General features: G+C 48.1%; 1 protein-coding gene across 1 annotated transcript in view; it reads right to left on the bottom strand.

Annotated features, from left to right (window-relative positions):
• Window positions 1-22,540, bottom strand: part of LOC111816133 (transmembrane protein 178B-like) — a 139,513-nt gene that overhangs the window by 364 nt on the left and 116,609 nt on the right. The window contains exon 2 of the mRNA XM_023712758.1: window positions 8,722-8,839. Coding sequence (XP_023568526.1) covers window positions 8,722-8,839 — 118 coding nt within the window. The remainder of the gene's footprint in view (window positions 1-8,721; window positions 8,840-22,540) is intronic.

A 22,540-nucleotide genomic window follows, 5' to 3' on the forward strand; every position in this document is an offset into this window, starting at 1 on the left:
TCACACTGTGCTTATCTTCAAAGCTCTGCACTGTGACTTTTTAGATACCGTGTATATAAATCTTCTTTCAGAGACTGGTATTATTGTTCAAACAGAGTTCTTATTGGACACAACTGATAAATTAGAAGGCTGCTTCAGCTGCTGCTATCCCACTGAGGATCTCAAACGCTGATGATTTTCTGCTCTGCAGCTCCTTTCACAATATGCCACACTTTTGCCAGCAAATAAGGCTCTCAGCTCCTTTCTACTCCCACTCAGTAAACACCTGAGACAAGTTCCCACCACACACACCTGTGCAGGCAACAGATTTCCTCCCCCCAGCATGTGGCCATGTACACAGCCACGCATAAGCCACACTCACCCACACAGGTCAGGTTGCCCAGAATCAGGCAACAAAGCCTCTGAGTCAATGAAATATCATTTCAGAGAAGTTTCCTCCAGACTCCATGGAACCTTCAGGGCCTGAGACAGCTCCTGCACCCCAATACGATAGCACCTTGACATTGTTGGCATCAGACTTTGCAGAGTTACCAGCAGATGTTTGCATGAATCATTTTGTTCAACTGGAACCATATAGCAACTCTCAAGGCAGCTATTACTAATTGCATTTTACAGATGAGGGTACTGTGTTCAAAACAAAGTAAAACACTTTGCTCAAGGCCTGATGCCTAAAATATGGCAGAGCTAGAACTCAGTGCAGTGTCCCCTGCATTTGGCAGGGCTTGAAGTCTATTCTGAATGAGGGAGGTATGTTGAAGACACAAGATAGAGAATTGGGTTGAGATACTAGTATGACTGTGTTAAAACACAGAATGAAAAAAAAAGGAAACGTACCTCACCCATTCCATTCTGTTTTAGTCAACAAACAATGAGATATAGAGGCAGAAAGAAAATGTTCAAAGCTATAAGCACGTAAAAACCACCAAGAAATGAAGGTCCTTCTTCTGTGAGAAATGCAATGTTCTCTCTACCACTTCTCATGCAAAGCCCACCCTTGCTCTCTCCTGTCTAGGTCTTCTCTGATCACAAAAGCCCACATCAAAGCCCTCCAAAGCAAGGATTCCTTCCTGAACTTTAAGTCTATAAGAATCACACACTTTCCCAGTTGTACCCCTAGAGATTCTGACCCAGCATATGTGGGATAGTGCCTGCGAATCTGCATTATTGACAAGTTGTGTGCTGCTGCTGAGTCATGAACTACCTTTAGGTACCACTGGGCTTAAATCTGGTAAATCATTACCAAGACAAGTTAGAACTTGGCTTTTTTGGTACACCATCTCTGTTCCCAGCTACTTCCCCTCTGCCCTCCCCATAGTCTGACCCATATTCAGAATCCCAACCCCCAAACCCAGGACCAATCCTGGTCACAGTTTGGGCCTCTTGCCTTGTTAGCACTTTTGCCCTATGTACCCTATAACTAGCTTCTCAACCCTGGTTCTCTTCCTCCTTGACAGTCCAGATTTCTCACGAACTTGTGGGGCTTTCTCCTCTTCCAACCTTCTTCCCTGAGAATTGAACTATGCAGTCCTGAACGTCCAAGTAGCACCTACTGTCCACATATCTGCTGCCCTACTGCCTTGATGCCAGTTGTCTACTTGCCCAGATGCCCATGTTTGCCTAACCAAGATTTCCTTTCACTGAGCTGTCTTTGCTGGAAAATTCAGCTCCTAGTACTGTCCCTTCTCACTGTGGCAACTTGCATGGATGCTGAACTCTAGTTGTTCTGTTAGAAAGAACCACCTACCATACTGTTTCCTTTTCAGCACTAGATAGTGGACAGATCCCCTAAAGGGCAGAGATGAGACAGATCTGAAACCTCCCTACTTCTTCCTCACTGTAATCAATAGGCCATACCTCTGTAATATGGTAGTTTTATATTATATTCTCTTATCTCCCATACAAGGCATCCTTGCTGATTTGATTATGGAAGTTGGAGCCCTCATTGCATATATAAGTCAACAACATTAGCCTTCACTCTCTGGGCAGCCAGAAAACAGTAAACAACAACCAGTTTGAGCCCTTGCCTGGTAGATACCCAGAAATACTGTTTATCATCCAGTTGAGAAAGAAGAATATCTTTTGCCATCCCCTCCAGCGCCTCTCACTGGGGCTCTCTGAGCAGGCACTCCATGAATACTAAATGAATCAGCAAACAAGTGGATGAGAGGGGTTGTGCCCAGTTCTCCTTGGTGTTACCCAAATCAGCACGCTCAGCCAGGAACAAATGACTTCCGATCTGCAGAAGCTGAGGGAATGCCTCCAGGCCAGGCTTCCAACTAATTCCCAGCACAAAATTGAACCTGCACATTCAGATGAATTGTGGCTTGAAGACAGCAATTACACCAGCACAGCAGTGCTTGCATTTGTTTTTCCTATACATGAATGTCTTACACACCAAAGACTATACTGTGCTCCACCCCTATTCCAGACCTCCTTCCTTCTTCCTCTTGTCCACTTCATTTCCATCAATGGCCCCTGGCCAGGCCAGCTATCTCAGCAGGTGCAGTTAACAGCTGCACTTGCAAAGCATCCCCATCTCTCTGTAATCATCTCCCCATCCTTTCTTTGGGTGCATTTCTGAAAAATTAAAAGAATAATATCCAGGGAAGGTACCCAACATATTCATGCCTCAGCACAAGATGTTCATCAAATTAGTGAACCTGTTCTCCAGCAGAAGCCCAAGAAAGAGGGACAACACAGAGCTGGCTTTTGGCAGGCAGAAAAGCTGCACAGGAGAGGAAATATCCCCATGTGAGTTACCGCTGCAAGGGCAGGCCTGGGTGCTTTAAGGGGTTTATGTTCTCTGCCTGGTTTGCTGAAGTAACACCACAAGGGCTCCAGGAGGACAGGGACAGAGCAGCCTATGTGCTGCAGACTGTGGGTGTCCCAAAAGGTTTACACTGCTCCTGCAGGAGCTGGACCAAGGAGATGTGGAATGCTTTGCACAAAGCAAAGACTTTCTGTTGCCGGGCAACATATGTGCCGCTGTGTTGGTTGAGTTTCAGTGCTACCAAGCTTTCCTAGCTCTGGGGGTGGGCTCTTGCTGCTGATGACCCCTATGGACGCCAAACTTTCAGGCAAGATGCAGCTCCCCACAGATTGCCCAAGGTAAAAGCTTCCTACTGGCTGGGCTCAGTCGGAAGGAAGTAGGAGAAGGACATGGCTGCAGGAGATCAAAGCCTCAGAAGTCTGTGGTGTTTATCTCATTAGGCTGTTTTACATAATGCCAGCCAAAAACAGAAAGAAGAAAACAGCTGAAGGGCGGAGTTCAGACCTGGCTTCTGAGTTCTACTTCCCCAGGCTCCTAAGGTTGAGGTGCACTCCCTAGACAGCCCCTTCCTTCCTGACCAGGGTACCTTATCTGCAAAGGAGTTGTAACAATGAAGACTGGGCTCCAGGTCACCTCCAAGCAGCAGTACCACTTACATGAACAAAGAGATGGATACCGCTGTACTCACCGGAAGTCCTGCCCTAAGCCCTTTAGTTTACAGCATTCATCTGATCATATATAGGGACAGCTGGGAGAAAGGGACCAGGAGTCCAATCCACTCAGAGGGAAGTAGAAGAAAGGGGAGAGCAAAGGTGGTTATGGAGGAGCAGGCTGGGCCAGGAACTCTCGGGTCAGTCCACTGGGAAAGGGAGCCCAGGTGCCACTGGGCCAATGTCCCACAGAAGTCCACGGCCACGAGGCTGATGCTAGCAGAAAGGAGGATAAGGAGTTCCCCGGGGTCCAGGAGGTAGACAGGAGCCACCTGGAGTAGCTGGAGGGAGTCTAGACAGCACTAGGGAAATGGAACCAGCAAGAGTGAAGAAGAGGGCATAGGAGGGGCCTGATGAGGAGGCCAGGTAGGCATGCCAAGTAGGATGAAGTACAGGCTCTGCACCACGCTCCATACTACAGCGGAAGGACCCATGGGGCTTCTTGTCACATACAAGCTGGGTGAGGCTGACCCAAGACTGAGCTAACCTGCAGGCATGAGTCAGAGACCAGAGGTTCCAGGAGCTGCGAGGGCTCTCAGCCACCTCCAGCAGGCAAGACATTCCAGGCTGGGACTTCCTGGCCCTCTCTGGGGCCACCAAAGATCCTTGCTCAGTCACAGTCTGTCTCTGCGTCCACCCTCCTTGTCCCTCACTTCTTTCCCTCCTGTCTAGCCAGCCTTGACTTTTGCTACCACCCCTGCACCCAGCCTTGGGGTAGCTTCTCAGCACTCATGTTCTCTGTCCTGCTAGCATCAAGGCCCCTGGGAGGGTCAGAGGTGCGGGACCCCCATGCTGTGGACAGAGGCAGCTGCTCCACTGGGTCCCATTCTTGGTCCTCAGCAGGTGCCTCTCCAGAAATCACCCTCCAAGCCAGGGTGGGAACCTTGAGTGAGCCTGTGGTTCAGGCAGGAAGTCAGGAGAGGAAAGCCTCCGTCTGTCTGTCCGTCTGTCTGTCTGTCTGTCTGTCTCTCTCTCTCTCTCCCTCTCTTCCCTCTCCTGTCCTCTCATCTCTCTTTCTGTCTCTCTGTCTGTCTCTCGGTCTATCTCTCTGTCTGTCTCTCTGTCTGTCTCTCTGTATGTCTCTCTGTCTGTCTCTGTCTCTCTGTCTCTGTCTCTGTCTCTCTCTGTCTGTCTCTGTCTCTTTCTCTCTGTGTCTGTCTGTCTCTCTCTCTCCCCCTCCCTGCCTCCCTCCCTCTCTCCCTCCCTCCCAGCTGGATATATGCCATGTGACCATCCAATCTAATTAGCTGAACCCTCAATCTTGACAGAGGCATCAAAAAAAAAAAAAAATCCCTCACTTCCTTGGCTTGCAGCCTCTTGAAAGATAACAGAGAAGATCTGATCGCAGCAAAAATGTAGCCTCAGCGCCACAATTCTCACGTCCAGCAGCAATCAACTGTGAGCTCAAATCTCCATTTTACCCATGCCAAGTAGAATAAGAAAATCTGGGTTCACAAGCACAGCAACAGCGAGCCTCAGGGATCCAAATGGGAAAGTTAGTGACAGCTGCCCCATGCCCAGTCCCTGCTGAGCAGATCGGGAGACAGGGTGAGAAAGGACCTCTTGCATGCCTTCCTGCAGGTGTCTGCCAAGCAGCTTTAGGCAGGCTTTGTTACCACAGTCCTGCCAGCCCACCCTGGCTGCCGGGTCCCAATCACTGGCCACCCCGCCTCCCCCACCTGTCTTCCCTTGCCCTTAAAGAGCAAGTGTCCAGGCTGCAGGTCACAGGACACTATGCCAGAAAGAACAAAGGTACAGGCACTCAGACTGGCCTCTGGGGCTCTTGGGGGTGGCTTGATGATGTGGAATTCTCCAAACAGGTATGGCCAACTCAGACTGAAACCAGAGTTGTGAAGAGCCTGTGAAGACATGTAGTCGGAAGAGGGAACAGCACCACTGAAAGTGCCCCCGCAGCACCAGCCAGCTGCCCTGGCCACTCCAGCCACCCACCGCCAGCTTCTGTCCCATGCAGAGCATTAAACCAGACAATCCATCCAAACAGGGCCTTTGCCTAGTTCACCTCCCAAGGCTGCCTGTCCCCTGTCCGCTGGCCAGTGACACTCTCTTGCCCTTCTCCAGCTCTGAAAAGGGCAGGAGGATCTGGGTCCAGAGGCCACAGAGACACCTGTCCCACCCATGCTACCCGCCTGGGTTGCTAGGACCAAAGCAAAGCAGTGATAGGTGGACTGAGGACACAATTCTGAGTCACACAGGACCTCTGCCTTTCTCTAGGGTAGGAGAAAGAAAAAGGCACCCACAGCACCTGTCCAGCAACTCCCCCAGGGAACTTGGTGCCTAAAAATGGAGCCACCCTCTACTCCTCTCCCCCCCACACACAAGTGCACATGGCCTCTGCCACCTCTGAAGCTTAACCCTTTACACTTGGACCTGGCAGCCTCGTGGTCAGTACACCGGTGGTTTCCCCTGCTCTCACCGGGCTATGAGGCGCTTGGCTCAGAGGTCTGCAGCGAAGTATCGCACTGGTGGACTTAACGTTCCAAAAAACAACAGTTGCATGCCAAATTGTGCCTTTTCCTATTTGAAAACATTTTCCCCCCAACCATGATTGATGATCGAATACAAATTCCTGATGAAAAGATCAAATACAAATTCCTGATGAAAAGAATATAACCCCGGGTTAACCAAAGTCCGAATACTTGCCAGGAGACTCCAAAGGCTTTCCTTGGGCAAAAAATTAATCTACTGAGAAAGAGTACAGAGAGTAAGATATTACGGTCAAATTATAAAATAACTAACCTAATACCAAAATGAATTTATTCATTTGATCTCAGATATTAAAGAGCGCAGAACTCTCAAAACAAGCAATCAGATAGGGGAATTTGTTTCGTTTTTCCAATGCTTGGTAATAGGAGTCTGCTTATCTTTAACTGCTGCCACTCAATGTCAAAGGGGGTTCCCGTGCCCACTTCCCACCTAATTTCATCAACACTTGACCTTTGAAAATTAACATGGACACTCACTGTCCTTCCCCCTCATGCCGGCTTCCCCCATCACACTTAGTACCAGCTTCAGTTGTGACAGCTGTTCACCTGCCCTCTGGCTCCAAATAGCTGTCATGGGATTCAGACATGGCAAATGCTCTCTGCCAGTTTAATAGCCCATTAGCCAACTTCGTGAGAGGCAGATGCATCCCTCACCAAAGAGTAGCATCAATTCCCCACCACCACACGCTGGAGACCTTTCCATCTATCCACTATGCCCATGACTTTCATCAGTTAAAAATAGACCAATTCACAGCACAGGCTACACATTAGATTTTTCAGGACCCAACTGATCTACAGTTGGAGAACGAACTCCCTGGAGACATCCAAGGCTCAAAGAGGGCCCCCTAAAGCTTCTCTGTCTTTGCTGCTGCTGCCATGTGACATGTTTTCAGTTACACCTGATGGGTGAGCTCTTTGCATTCCAGGCATGTACAGGGTTTACAGCTAGAAGAGCTCTACCAGGTTTCCCCTGAACTGTATCTGCAATTTACACCAAAATAATTCTCTTTGCTGAAAATTCCAAACTATCTTAATTGCTTGAAGCAATTCTCCTATATTGTAATTACCTCGTTGCCTTGTAATTATTTGCTTTGTGAATGTCTCTCCGCCCCCAATCTTCTCCGCCCCCCAACTCAAGCTCCTTAAAAGAACTCCCCCAGTGGCCTTGCTATCTACCATGTCTGACACTTAGAAGAAACTCAGTAGCTCTGATTAAACTGAGTTCATTTGGATTGAAACTTCAATGTCAATAACTTCTTCCTCCTTAGATTCTGCATCCCATTAGCAGCCCTATAATCTATTATTGTTAAGTGGCTGATCAACAGGACTTACATATTTTGAAAATCTTTTAGGCTTCTAATTAGTGACTATACTAGACCAATATATTATGAGGAAATAAGCAATTATCATCATTCATTTCTATATTTAGGTCCTTATGTATCCACTTCCATAAAGAAATTAATAACCCCAATTATTAGAGTCTCTAAGGCAAATCGTGCACTAAAAGGATGTGGCATGGTTAGCTCAATATCTAGGACATGGACTGCTCTTTAAGTTCTTTGTGCCCATGTGCTGGTACCTATAGCAATGGTTGCAGGTTGTGGGGAGCAATCAGGTTAATGCCAGCCCAACTGCTGGCATCTGCTTCCCAAATGCAGGCCAGGAGAACTAGGTAAGCATCATTTAGACTCCTACAGTTTTTTTCCTAAAAATCAGTGAATGACAGTTCTGTTTTGTTTAGTTTTTCTTACCTCTCCTACCTCCCCACTCTCCACGCTGCACTACGGATGGCTAAAGTCAAATCCAAAAAACACACCCCGTACATGCAAACAAAACTAGGCAACAATAAAGAAAGATGTTTCAGCCTGAACAAGTGCTTTCTTCAAATTCCTCTGTAAGGGATTCCTGAGAGCAAGAAACAATAAGACATTCCTTTGCCTCTAAGTGTAAACTGAATCTTCACTCTGGCTTGTTGAGTGAAAAAAAAGGTAGAAAAGGAACATCTGACCGGTGCAAGAGACGAAGCAAGATGCTTACTCATAATCGAGTCAGCAAGAAGATCTGTGCCAGCAGAGGGAGACGCCTGTGGCACAGACAGGCAGCAGATCCCCACGGGGCAGAGAGCAAAAATAGCCAGCCAACCCTGGTGGCTTGTTAAGTCACCCTCTTATTGTAATTTAAGTCCTAATGATCCCTGGCTGAGAAATTCCCTAACCGACAGGAGCAACTACAGATTTTGTCTGTGCTAAGCAATCACAGGTGAGCCACGGCCCAAAGCCCATAATTGGAAATTTGTAGTTGGTATACAATCCACCTGCTTCACACCCCACCCAAAGTTCCGCCACCTGCAAACCACCAGCTCCTTCTGCCCTTTACAAATGATCACAAGGTGCTACTAGGTTGCCATGATAATGTTCCCATAATCCTGGAGACACGCTGGAGTTCAGTCCCACGAGCAAGCTCAGCTGGGTAGGTGAACTCTTAAACGCCTACCAAGAAGGTGCGGGTGGGATCATTACCTGGCTGCCAGTGACTTGTTTTTGTTTCTTAGTTTTGGCTTGAGTGTTGTTTTTAAAAGCTCCCCAAATCTTTAATCCAACCAAAACTAACTGAGGCAATTCTGCCCAGAACAATGTCCTGAGACTGTCCACAGCTCCCAGAAGGCAGAGTATCCAGCGCCCCAACCACTCCAGGGGTAAGGTCACATGCAGGCCCAGCCACTGAGGCTGGGACGTACTCACGCAGGGCATGCCACTCGTCCTGACGGATGGTCTTCGTGATGTTGAATGTGAGGTTCCTGGGGATGGTTGCTGAGGAGTAGTGGTACTTGATGTACGTGCATCGCTCGATTTCTCCTGAAAAAGAGAGGGGCCCATGTGTTAATGAATTGCAACCATGTCCAGAGCAGCTCTGGTTCTATTTTGCCAGCCTGGAGAGACAGAGTCGCTTCATAGTGCACTTGTGACACCTGCTTTATATAAAACAGATGAGCTGCTTTGGCTCAAAAAGAGGAAAAGAAAAGAACCACAATCAAAGACCTTTGATTTATTTTTAAAAATACACCTCTGAGATAATGTAGAGGTGGAAAGAGCCAATGTTTAGGCTGCTAAGAGCTAGTTTTAAAAAAAAAAAAAGTAGAGGAGTACCCTTGTTTTTCTAACCTTCTTAATAAAACCAACTCTCAAATTGAAGTTTGGCATCAAAACCCATCAATAAACACACACACACACACACACACACACATCAATAGTTTCCACCCTGGACCAGGAGAGGCCAGGCTTGGCCCTCATGGTAGCATTTGCTTTTAGTACAAATGCTGCCTTCCAGCCTTCTGCACAGGGAGCTGGGTTGCAGGAAATCTCTTCCTTTCCTCTCACCAGCCTCCCCAATGCCCTCCAACCTCACCTCTGACCGTGAAGTAGTCAAGTCAATCTCCCTCTCTTTCAACTAGTCTCTTCCCAGGCTTCCGGGACACAATCATGGTACCTTCACTCAACACCCAGTCCAACATATTATCAAATCAGAGCAGACTTTGTTGCCAGTCAAATCATTATTCTAGGGCTGAGATTCTCAAAGCGTGGCCTCGGGCCCAGCAGCACTAACATTCCCCAGGAACTTGTTAGATGTGCAAATTCTCAGACCCAATCCCAGACATCCCCAAGCCAAAAACTCCAAGGGAAAGCCCAGCTGAGTTTTATTCAGCCTTCCAGCTGATTCTGTTGTGTGCTTAAGTTTGAGAACTGCTGCCTTAGAAACTGCTAACAGAATTACCAACGCATCATTTCAAAACTCCATGGTGTTTGCAAATTCCAAAAGGAAGGCCTGATTCAGAGTTCCTCCCTTGTACATTTGGTGCCCTGCAGGCATTGCTATTGACAATTGCTTTTATCTGGGGAATATTAAAACTCAATGTCAGGGCATTGTGAAGAATCAGGAAAGGAGTGATTTTTTAAAGGTTAGGGGTTTTGAAATTTGGTTTTGCACCTGAATGGATTTTGATGGTAATCCATTTTGCACCCCACTGATTTTCAATTTATAACGGGTGGCACCTGATTGAATTGTTTGACCCCCCCCCCTCCGGCCCACTGTCAGCAGGGAACCTGGCAATTGGTGGAGTGCAATAATTTAGACGGTGCCTTGTGAAACCGATGCTTTATTGTAAGTCATATCTGGACAACTGCCCAGTTCCCAGTTATTGGCGGACATTCCTCAAATGGGACAGACTCTATTTGAAGAGACAAAGATTTGGAAAGTGGTCTGGACTCTTCACCTCGACTTTTTCAAACTTCCTGTGTCTACCTCCTTAGCCCACAGGCCTCCCGCAGCCTCTCACAGGCCCCCAGCTTCCCCCAAGCACACCTCCTGCCCTTCCCTGCATTCTGTCATCCTGCTTCCTTGGCTAGCACAACTTGAAGGAGCATCTAGCGTAACGTCCACTTCTTCCACTCAAACTAACCCAAATTACAGCACACAGTCCGCAGATCACTCGGCACCTTGGCTACAGGAGCAGCCCCAGTATCTCCTGCTCCCTAATGGTGCCACCTCTTGCTGACATCAAAGGGCCCACCCAATTCTGTCAGCACTACTTCAGAAATGTCCCTGGAGTCTGGTGTCTCCTTGCAGTCCCCACTTCATCCATGGCAGTTGTTCTAATATAATGACATGCATCCTAACAACATTCCAAAGCCAGGCTGAAAGTATGACGAAGGTTACCTAAGAAGGCAACCCTTGCTGATGTCACTGCCACCTTCATCTGGAAAGTATACGCTCCCATGTTCACACAGTGACAATGTCACCTACCAATAGATTTCTCAAATGGGTCTCCATTGTTCAGTGACAACCACATTTTGTGGGAACTTAGTAGGAGAAACGTGCCAGCTGCTTTATAGGCCAGTGGTTCCCAACTTGTCGTGAAGCTCACAGAGAGGACATTTAGAACACACCTTGGGATAAACAGACAAGGTGGCCCCTGACCAGACTCCCTGAGAGCTGAAGAAGCCAGCATTCCCAACACCCCTGGGGCCCATTCCTGATGTCAGACCTGCCCCACCACCCAGGAGACCCCATGACTGAGTTGCAGGTATCACCATCTCTGTTTTTGAAATGAGAAAGATCCCCTTAAGATTACACAACCTCCTTCAGGAAGTGATTGTGCCAGGAACAGAACCCAGGGTAGCTCAACGAGAGTCTCCCTTTCCAGGGCCACCTCTGCTCAGAGGCCTCCGCTGGCCTTCGTGCACAAGGGAGAAACCTCACACTCCTGAGGCATTAATCCCCCCAAGCTCCACTCCAGCTCCCTGCTGGCCCCAGCCTTCCCACTCCCAAGCTGCTGCTGGCAGACTTTCCCTCCGCACCCTGAGTGGACCACAGCCCTTTATACCTGTCTCCAGCTCCTCCCTATCTCCTGAGGAAGATGATTGTCATCAGAGAGGATGCAAATGGTAGCACCAGGAAAGCCAGGCTTGCGTCTAGGAAGTGCCCAGCAGCCCCCAACAGGAGCGCTCACCTGGGCTTCTCCCTCCTCCCCTCCACTCCCTGAGCTTCCTCCTTGCAAACCGCACCATGGGCTGTGATTTATCTGTTTACACGCCTCACTCCCCCACTAGATTATGAGTTCCTCAAGGGCAGGGACGTTGTCTTACTCATTTATCTTTATCCCCCAGCCCCCAACACAACAAGGTAAGCACCTCCACCAAGCGCTCCAAATGAAGGCGTGAATACTATGAAATGGCCTTGGTCAGACCACAGTGGGAAAGAAACCAACTGTTTTTATTAATTGCAAGGGAAATAATTGAGGCAAATAATTGAGGTAACCAGTGAAAGGAGATGACTGCTGCAGAACTCGGGGAGCCTACAGTCAATCCTCATCCCTGTCTGGACAATGTATGGAGAGACAATCACAGTGAGGGAGGAGAAAACCGAACGTGATCCCAGAACAGCGTCTCGCTCATTGAGCAAATGTAATCCAAGGGGCAAGTAGGTCAGTGGTTATAGGAGGTGAAAGTGTTGGGTGGGCATAGAAAAGAAGTAATGAGAGTAGAAGGTGATACCAAGAACGCCATCAGCAACTGCCTTGGACAGGTATGGCTGGGCAGGTTGTGCCCCATACAAGGGTATTTCCTCAATACTTGGGTGCTGACATTGAGCTGCTGTCTCTTGCCAGACTTTATATCCTGATAAGGTGGAGGCCAGAACTGCCTTTGCCAGAGGGAACTGCTTTATCTAATCTGTACAACAGTGCTATAGAATCTAGCCACTGTCCTACATGCAGTCACTTCAAGATCAAACAAAACATTCCCCAGACCCAGCCTGGAACACAAAACCAGATTTCATGGGTGATGGCCAGATTTGTACCTGTCACTGTGTCTGAAAAAAGTTCCTGATTTCTTAACTGAGGTCAGGCTCTCTTGGCCTCCACACAAACTCAACAAGTTGTCACACACAGGCTCCCAGGAAGCTAGACCAAGCTCCCTGAACTCCGCACTTGCAGCCCATGGAGCCAAAGAGCTAAGAGGCCGTGTGACCCTCCACAAGAGCAAGAAAACAGGGAACAGGCAACGGTGGATGGCAGGGGGCTGGCCTGGGGCAGCAGGAGCAGCCCGTTGGAGGCCCTCACTGTTTCCTTTTTGGGGATTTTTAACATCCTGCCTTTGACAGCAATTAAATCTGAAAGATTCAAATATTGCCTAAGAAGAAAGGCAAAATATTTATCCATTCGTCTACAGGTCCTGTCAGTGTGCTGGGCTTTTGTAAATGCAGGCACCATCTGGGCACCCAATACGTGTGCCCAGAATGTGGGCTTCCCAGCACAAGCAGGTTTTCCTGCAACAAAAGACATGGAGGGGCTACCTGGAACATGATAGGGAAGCCCATGGCCCTGCCTGGAAGAGGTCAAACCCGCCTTCACCAACCCACCTGCATCCCAACCCGGGCTCTCAGCTGTCCCCTCAGAGAACCACAGCAGGGGCAGAAGTGGGTCTCAGTCAAGCTGTCTCCTGAGCTAAGGATGAGACTACCTGCCAGTCAGGGCCCCAGCAAAACACAGAGTGGCACCCAAACAAGTAACCAAGGAGAGTTCTTCAAAAGGACAATTTAACTCAACAACCTCATTGAGAACTGGGCAAAGAGGTAGAACAGACATTTATCCAATGAAGATATTTAAGTGATCAATGGATACAAAAAAAGGTGTTCAGCATCATGGAGCATCAGGAAAATGCAAATCAAAACCACAATGAGGCATCACCTACACCTGTTAGGATGGCTGCTGTCCAAAACAAAAAGCAAAGGACAGAGACACATAAGATAACAAGGGTTGGCAAGGAGGCAGAGAAATGGAAACTCTCGCATATTTGCATGGGCATATATGCTGGCTAGACCACTATGGAAAACAGCATGGAGGCTCCCCAAAGAGTGGAAAAATAGAATTCTACCGTGTGACCCAGAAGGCCCACATGTAAGCATATATCCCTCCAAAATCAATATCTCAAAGAGATATCTGCACACCCATGTTTATTGCAGTGTTATTTACAACACTCAAGATAGGAGAATCTATCAATGGATGGATGACTGGATAAATAAAAGGTGATGATTTTGGTAAGCACACTGGAATATTACTCAGTATTTTTTTAAAGGAGATGCTGCTATACATGGCAACCTGGAAGAATCAAATTCTGCCCAATTCCACTTATGTGCAGTATCTTGAAATCCGGCCTAAAGGAGCAGGCAGCAGGGGCTGGGAGAGATGGCAATGAGGAGATGTTCTACAGGTTTAGAATTTCCATTATGCAAGATGAGAAAGTTCTAGATATCTGCCATACCACATTGTGCCTAAAGGCAGCAACACTTAATTGCATACTCAAAAATCAAAGGCGGAGGCGGAGAATTTTCACAGCGGAACACAGGGTGTAGAGACCAGAGGAGGATGGTGGAAGGGCCCAGGGGCTGACAGCAGAAGAAGAAGCTGTCATAACCCTGAGTCCTCAGGCAGAGGAGGCCAGAAGCTTCTGGAACCTTCACCAGAGCTGGAGAAGGTGGCCATATGGAGGGAGCACCACAGCTGGCTTGGGATGAGGTAACAGGGAAGAAACATTCAGCTTCTCACTGCTCCTAAATTCCACTGTGGTGCTCAGCCTGAATGGAAACTGGGGAGTTCGGAGCAGTAAGGAGGCAAAGCCAGGCTGGGAGCAGCAGCCAGAGTCCACCTCAGTCCTCTCTTTCCTTCCTCCTCTTGCATCTACCTGAGCCTCCACAGCAAGGGGACCTGGATGAGGAGAGGTGTCCCACTGTTTTTTTTCACCACAAGTCTTACAAGACCCAAGACCTAAGTGTGGTCCCTGCACAAAATGAGTGCTTACTATCAATGGCTATCTCAGTGGCTGCTCTAAAGAAATAGGACACAGGAAGTCAGAAATAATATTAACAAAATATTTATACTGCTGCTACAGATGTAGGTCTCTATCCATAGAGAACTTTTTTTAAGTATACTAGGGATTGCACCCAGGTCCTTGACACTGAGCTACATTCCCAGCCCTTTGTGATTTTTTGAGACAGGGTCTCAGCACATCACTAAGTTGCCCAAGCTGGGCTTGAACTTTTGATCCCCCAGCCTCAGCCTCCCAGAACAAAAGGAGTCACGGGTGTGTGCCACCACACGACAACCGGAGGAGGCAATGATCAGAGCAGAGCAAGTGCTCCGACATACAAGGAAGAAATGAAGACAGAGACTGGGGGAGGAAGAAGCCAATGCACTGGTGCTGAGTTCTGGGTTCTGGTCACACCCTACAGCACCAGCAGGACAAACACAATGTAGTCATTTAGGGAGCCATGTGGTGTGGTCTCCTAAGTCCTTGTCAAGGGAGACTTCACATGAGGGTCATAGGTACAAACAGGACACTTCTTGGGCAGAGTAGCTTTTGAGAAAGCACAGGGCCCAAGTTCACCCTGTCTAAAGCTATCTTCCCTAAACATATGTTTCAGTCTCCCACTAGAGAGCTATTCCTTTGGGTCTAGTTTTGTTCTCTTAGACATTCACTTTTAAAGCTCTTTCCGAGACTGAAGAGGTGGCCCTGAGTCACAACATCTAAGTGTAAATGAGATCCCAGAGCTCCACCTCCAGACCAGAGAAGCCCTCAGCATCAGAGGACCCCAGGGATAGGAGACACCAAGAGGCCACCAAGCATCCTGGAGTGCTTGGGAGGGAGGAAGAGGGCATGACACAGGGGTTAACCATGCACCTTACAACCGTGCCTGATGCTGACCTGACCCAGGCAGCACAAGGAAAACCCAGAACAGGGGAACCCCCACTCCTCACTTCAAACATGCTGGGGTGGGCTGGGCACGTGATAGCCAATGCATTCAGGAAAAACTGAGTTAAACAAATGCAAACTGTTTACTTAGTGCAACACAGACCAATATATACATGGTCACTCTGTCAAAAAGGTCCATTACAGCATGCAGACAGTCCTAGATTCCCAACCCCAAATCCTCTTTCATGCAAAGAGCAGGTTCTATCGTGCAAGACTGGTGAATTGATCAGAATCAGAAAGCAAGTCTCTTGTTTATATTTTCCCAGGGCCAGGGGCAGCCAACCAGTGCATGGAAAGTCCTCAGCATACATTTGGATGAGTGAAAAACAAATATCAGGATCTGATATTTGATCGCATGATCTACCAGGTCCATTAAATTACCTGGTGCCACGTGTTTGCTGGCCTTTTCTCCAAGCCTAGCAGCAAAGCAACACCAGGGCCAAATGCCCCTCACAAGCTGTGTGTGTACAGTATTTGGGATGTCCTGTACCACAGCCCCAAGGACCCCCTATGTGACCCCAGAGTTCCTGCAGCTACTGTGGTTGCTCTTGGGTGAGCTGGAAGCCCCACCAGGTCACACCTCAGCCCCTTTGAAGAGACCTGAACTGCACACAATGACCCAGAGAACAGTAGTGGGCCAGGTGCATGCATTTGAGAACACTGCGCTGCAGGAAAGGAACTGGCACACTTTAGCCTTAAGGTAGTACAGAAGGGTCACACCCACCCCTTGGAGGAAGCAGCCTCCTCGCCTTCTTCTCAGCTTCCCTGTGTATTTTTCCTCTCTGCCATTCACTCACCTGACCAACCCAGGGAAGGACTACTGGGCCACTTGGAGATCTGTGTAGTGACCTCATCCACAAAGTTCCTTATATTTTTTGTTATGGTCTCTGTGTGTGTGTGTGTGTGTGTGTGTGTGTGTGTGGTACTGGGGAATGGACCCAGGGCCTTCACATTGAGCAACATCTTCATCCCTTATATTTATTTGTTTATCTTGAAGCAGATTTTCACTAAGTCGGCCAGGCCAGGCTTGAACTCATGATCCTCCTGTCTCAGTCTTCCAGAGTGCCAGGATTACCCGTGTGCACCATGATGCCTGACTGAAAGTTCCTGGTTTTAAACAAATCTATTCTATGTCTTGCATATAGCAGACGCTCACAAGTTATCCCACATCGTCACAGCAGCCCTGAGAGGGAAATAGGATTGTCCTATCCCTGATGGGCCAAAGAAGAAAGAGGGAGTAGAGGCAGATGAAGGCCCACAGAAACCCGGGATGCCTGTGCCACCCTCTCATGCCACAGCCACAGCGATTCACTGCTTGGTGGAAGACTCGGTACAATCAGGATTCTTATTGCATCCACAGCCTTGAACAAGGAAGGAACCCAGTGTATCTACTGGAGGGCGAAAGGGGAGGAGGAAGGGTCATGAGCGCTGCCCTGCCTTGCATGTCATTCTCTGTCTGCGGTGTCCCAGCCCCCAGGCTCCCCTGCTTTCCAGCCCCACCCTAGGACAATCTCACCCTCACCTCTGTCTCCCCCACTGGGCTGTCAGCTTGGTCATATTTCTAGCCCAAGGCCTGACCAGTGTCCTGCACTTCATAAAAAAAAAGATTAAATAAAAAGTAGGAAGAGGACATGGAAAAAGTGGAAAGCCAACAACAACCAAAAAAAAAAAAAAAATGCTGAAACCAATCTTTGAGATACAGATTGCAGGGGCCGGGGAGAAGGCTCAGTAGAATAAGTGCTTGCCTGGCAAACGCAGGGTCCTGAGTTCACTCCCCAGTTCCACCAAAAAAAAAAGATGCAGATTTGACAACAATAATAACAACAGCAAAGTTCAAATTATATCCTAATGGGGGGAAGAGGTAGGAGAGTTTTCCTTTAGTAAATTAAGAAAGCCACTTCTCAGATTTATGAGCAGGTAGTTGAATTCTTTAAAAGCCCCCTACCCCAAAAAAATGGGCCAGGTTGGAATAAAACAGGAGTTTAGGGAGATACAGAGTTGATATTAGAGAAGATGAAAAAGCAAATCATGGATGTTCAGGAAAGCTCAGGAGAGAAGACTTGGGCTGATGCCACACCTCTCAGCCAGCCCTGTCCCCAAAGCACAGAACCGGGAGGAGATGGGAAGGGAGACCCAGCACCTCCACACCCAGCACTGTTGGCAGAACTCTCCGTATTTAAGAAGCAGCTCTTCACAAAAGCTCATTACAAGAAATCTCCCTCCCACCTTCCCATGTCTTCTCCTTAGCGCCTTCTGCTCCTCTCTGATGTTCTGAGAAAGATCTGCAAGGTTTATGGCTGCTGCAGGCCCAGCCAGTATGTTTTTCTTCTTTTCATAGCAAGGAGAAGTGTTAGCTACATTTGTATTTTTAATGGCTTCAGATGTGTTCCTTTCTGTATGCTTTGTTTGTTCTGTTTGTGGTATCAGTGTGGCCTTTTAATGTTGCTTTAGATGCACTGCATTGAGTGCATCTTAAATATTTAATTCCTTTCTACTCTATGTTACATTAATGTTTGTGATAAGCAGTATTTGGGGGACCTCCCAGTTACACATACAGAATTCCATTTTTAGAAACCACCACCTTCCTCCACCCCATCACTATCTTTCTGACCTTTAACCGCACCCCAAACCGCATCTGCCAGCTACTATGCTAACACAGTTCTTTGCATATTAATCATATATATCTACAAGAAACACTTTGAGATAGCGGGGCTTATGTTTTTTATCACTGCACTCCTGATGGTCAAAACGATAGTCTAAATATTGCTATTCATTTTAATAAGAGCTGCCACTGAGTGAATGTTTTCTGCGTTAGCTACTATCTCAAGTGCATCATTATGCGTCTTCTCGTTGGATTCTAAAAGTTAGGTGCTATGAATTTCCACATTTCACGGATGAGGACATAAAGATTTAGAGAGTTACCCTACCCAAGGACGCCTAGCTAGGAGGTGCCAGAGGAGAGATCCAAACCCACCTCACACATGCCTTCTGCACGACATGACGCTGCACAAGTGAAAAGAAATTGGCAAAAATCAAGCTCTTCTGAAAGAAAGTGGGAGCCCTTCCAAGGTTTTATATTGCTTTTTATATAAAGCAAAACTTTTCCACTTGCAGGAATTTGCAGCAGCTACAGCTCCGCTGCTCTTATCAGAGGAAGGCAAAATGTTTGCTTCCACCGCTCCCCTGATGCGCTGGAGAAAAGCTAACTCTGTCGCAGCACAGAAGCGAAGAGGAGGAGGGCTGGCGGCGTGTTCGCCGGTCACGCAGCTACGCGGCTGACGCGTGCGTCTGGTCACATCCCCAGCTCCGCTCCAGGACAGCAGGGGCCATCGGGGAAGTTGCTCAACCTCCCGGGGCCTCCATTTCTCCATCTGAGAAATACAGATAATAATAGCACTCCGTTCATAAGATTGATGAGGAGTCCGTGAGATAACCCGTGGCAAACCTGCTCCATAGTGAGCCTTCAGTAAACGCCTGCATCATTCATTAGTTATGCCTTTGAAGATACACATCCTGCTCCCGTAGAACAGCCCATAAATACTTAAAGACCGCTCTCAGGCTTCCCCTCATCCCTAACCCTCCTTTGCTGCTAGCTCGAGACACCCAAGTTCTCCCGACCACACTGGTGATCCTCAAGGGTCTCCCCATGGACCAGATCGCCCCCAGCCCACGGGGAGCACTGGCCTTGGTCATTCCCTGTGCAGATCACAGGACCGCAGCTCCTGGGCTCTGGGTGGCACAGTTCTACAGATGCAACGTGGCTTCCTTTTAGCTTTGCTGACAGCCTTGTCACAGGCCTCATGCCCCAGAGGGGACCATGCCAAAATGGTTTCCTCCAAGGAAGCTAAGCCAACTGTGCCCACCAGGTGCTTGAGCAACTGGCTTTTCTCATTGTCGGGCTATCCTTTCCCCCGTTTTGGTCTACTATCTAGCTGTAGGCTCTCTTGTTTGTTCCTGCCTCCCAAATAAGCTTTGGAACCATGATCCTGTCACTCTGATTATCAGTTAGTAACCTGTCCCACAGGCTTCATCAGAAGGCCACTCCCTTCTTCATCCAAGCTATCATTAACACAGTAATACACACATGCACACACACACACACACACACACACACGGTGGGGTACACATACCCACACTCCCTGTGAGCAGAAATCAAACCATGCTGAGAGCTCTTTGGCTGTGACGGCTCCACCTGCTGTGAATCTATCTCCCATCCTGCCCCACCAGGCCGTCTTCCCTACCTCTGTCACCTGGGTCTCCTGGGAGACCTTCCCAGGAGCACTCACCCTGACTGACAGGTCTAAGCACGGACTCCGCAGAAGGGAATGAAGCAGTGGGCGTGGCTCGCTCAGGTCTGAGCATCCCAGCTTCCTTGCTAAGCACTCACCCACCATCTGCCTCATCAGCCCCTTGGACAGGATTCAGAGCCCCCACAACCCAGTCTGTCCATGGATTCCCCTGGGGCTTTCTTCACTGAAACTCACCCATCTCTAGGCTCTCGGCACCTCAGACCCTTCGGCAAGCTCTCACCAATCTGTCTCCTTCCATACACAGGAAGACTGCACCAGAGAAGCCGCCTCTCATACACCTCCCTGTCCATCCGCACTGGCTAGTGGTCAACACTCTGACTAAGAAACAAAAACAAGGCTCACCCAGGATGACCACCAGGTCCCTATTCTTATACCCAATTATCCCACAGGGCATAGTTTCTATTCCTCCAACTTGGTGTTCATCAAGATTCTTCTCATTGTTTTATCAACAGCCTCTTCCTACATTAAACATCATAGCATTGAACATTCTGCAGCCTGCTGTGTTAAAGATCTCTAGCGACATCATCTTTTAAGGGAACTTCAACCTTGTTAACCTACCTTCTTTATCTTTAAAGTTGAATGTCTTTTCCCTTTCTCTACATCTTTTTATGTGATTGATTGATTGCTTGCTTGCTTGATTGATTGATTGATTGATTGATTGACTGACTGACTGACTGACTGACTGGCTGATTGATTTTTGAGGCAGGGCCTCACTCTGTAGTCTAGCCTGGCCTCAAACTCACAACTGTCCTGCCTCACCCTGAGCACTGAGATTACAGACATGCGCCACTATACCAGTCTATGTACATTTTAAACAAGACATTTTTAAATGTCATTACATAGTCACTTTCTCACAAAAGGAAATGACTGAGCTGTCACTGTGACCGCCCCACCGTCCCTGCTAGCTTCTGGCTGTCGGTTTCCCATTTTGGTCATGTATTTTCCAGCTTGAAACAGACTTGATGGGAAAAAAATGAAGGAGGTGAGGTATGGCTTTCTGCTGCCGTTTGGGGTGTAGTAAATAATCTGTTTTCTAATTCCCACTGCAGCCCTAACAACCTTCCAGAAAGTTCTGAGCCATGAGCTGCCCTGGCTCTGACCATGGGCCCCTCCCCCAGCACACGGGCACCCATCGCCCCAGTGTGTGGCCCCTCCTGGTACAGTTTCTGCTGGCAGAAGGATCATCCATCTCCAGCTCTGACAGACAAATGAGGTGAGAAGGAGCTCAGATCTGGTTTTTCACTGGAAAACAATGAGCTCATGCTCTCTCCAGGGACCGAGGGAGTGGAGATAGATCTGGGGTTGGGAGACAGTGATGGAGGCAGGCAGGAGTGATGAAGGATGGGCCTGGAAGAGGAGGGGAGCCTGGCTGGCACTTCTTTAATGTCACTTTTGATAAGAATCCCCAGCTCTCAGGCCAGAGGGAAGCATCCATTTTCTTTAAATTAAGGGTTCAGCATGAGGCAGTTGTCCTAAAGGGGAGGAATGGTGTGAAGATAAACAGGGCTGGAATTTGTCATTCTCGCTTCTTCAGAAAAAAGTAAAATTGTTCATGAGTCACCAGAATTGCAGATGCCAGGACAAATGCTGTCATGCCCCCTGCCACTGTCACCTCTTTGCATGGGGTCAAGAAGTGATCACGGCCACTCAGGCCAGCTCTGGCCCTGTTGGACCTGGGTCTCCTGGGCTTGGGTCTCTACAGGGCCAACAGGCTGAGCCAGACAGACCCCAGTGACTCAGACAGCTGCCTTGATGCTCCAAATGGCTGAATAAATGGTTTCAGCAGAGGGGGACGCTTCTCAAGAGTAAGCTTAAAAAAAATAAAAAAATAAAAAAATAAAAAATAAAAAAGAGTAAGCTTGCCACTTTGCATTTGCAATAGGAGTCCTAAGATTATGATTGTCCTTTTTGGCCACCTAACACAAAGGGAGAGTAGTGAAAAGAGAAAACGAGTGAAGAGAACAGAAGAGAGGAGAGAGAGACAGAAACACTAGCAGGCTTTTTCACAGGGTGTTTTCAGAGGAAAGGAAGCTGGGTTGTACCTAACAAACCAAGCCCAGGCGGTTAATTATTTTACTCTCGACACCATTGTGCACCACAATGTAAAACTGGGCAGAAAACAAAGATCACAGAAACAAGGTAGAAAGCCCAATGAGATGAATTATGCTTTTTTATGCCTCTACTCACAAAACTATTGCATTTTCATGTTCAAATTAAATGACTAGATTAGAGTTTGTAATTACAGAGTTAACCTGATTCTCTAGTTACACTCAGAAACAGAAATGAAAATGGAAATCGTGCCTAATTCTCTCCTTCCCTGCTGGGTCCAGAAGCGTTGCCCAGGGATAAGTGGAGGTGCTTAAGCCCTCCTGCCCCAGGGTGAGATCTTGAGACTTTCTGGCTATGAGATGTTGGCCAAATTAATGGGGCCCTCTGTGCCTAAGTGTCTTTTCTCTAAGGGAATAAGATAGGCATAACCATCTCCTTGAAGGTGTGCTAAATTCAGTGAATTAATACAGGTAAAGCACTTAGTGTCTGGAACCCAGTAAGCATTCCATGATTATTATTGTTATTATTATGCCCCATCACAGAGAGGATACCAATTTATGTATGCTGGACACTAGAAATGGCCTTTAATAGCAAGCACATATATGGAAGGGTTGAACACAGAAGTCGGTATCTGAGAAGATCTCTTCCTGCAGACCTGTCTTCCCCTTGCCTCGTATTCAGATCTTGGTTTCCTTCTCAGCCATTTCCACACCAACCCATCCTTCCTCATCCCTCCTCCTGATGCCAGGTGTCTCCCCCTATTCTCCAGCCCAACCCACTCCGGGCTTACAGCCCATACCCACTGCTCCCCAGTTTCCAGCCTCCTCAAACACCAATTGCACCTGCATCCTATCAGTCCTGTCTTCCCTACTCACTGATGCAGAGTTGTGGC

The sequence above is a fragment of the Octodon degus genome, unplaced genomic scaffold (assembly GCF_000260255.1).
Source record: "Octodon degus isolate 3935 unplaced genomic scaffold, OctDeg1.0 scaffold00027, whole genome shotgun sequence".
NCBI classification, from domain to species: Eukaryota; Metazoa; Chordata; class Mammalia; order Rodentia; family Octodontidae; genus Octodon; species Octodon degus.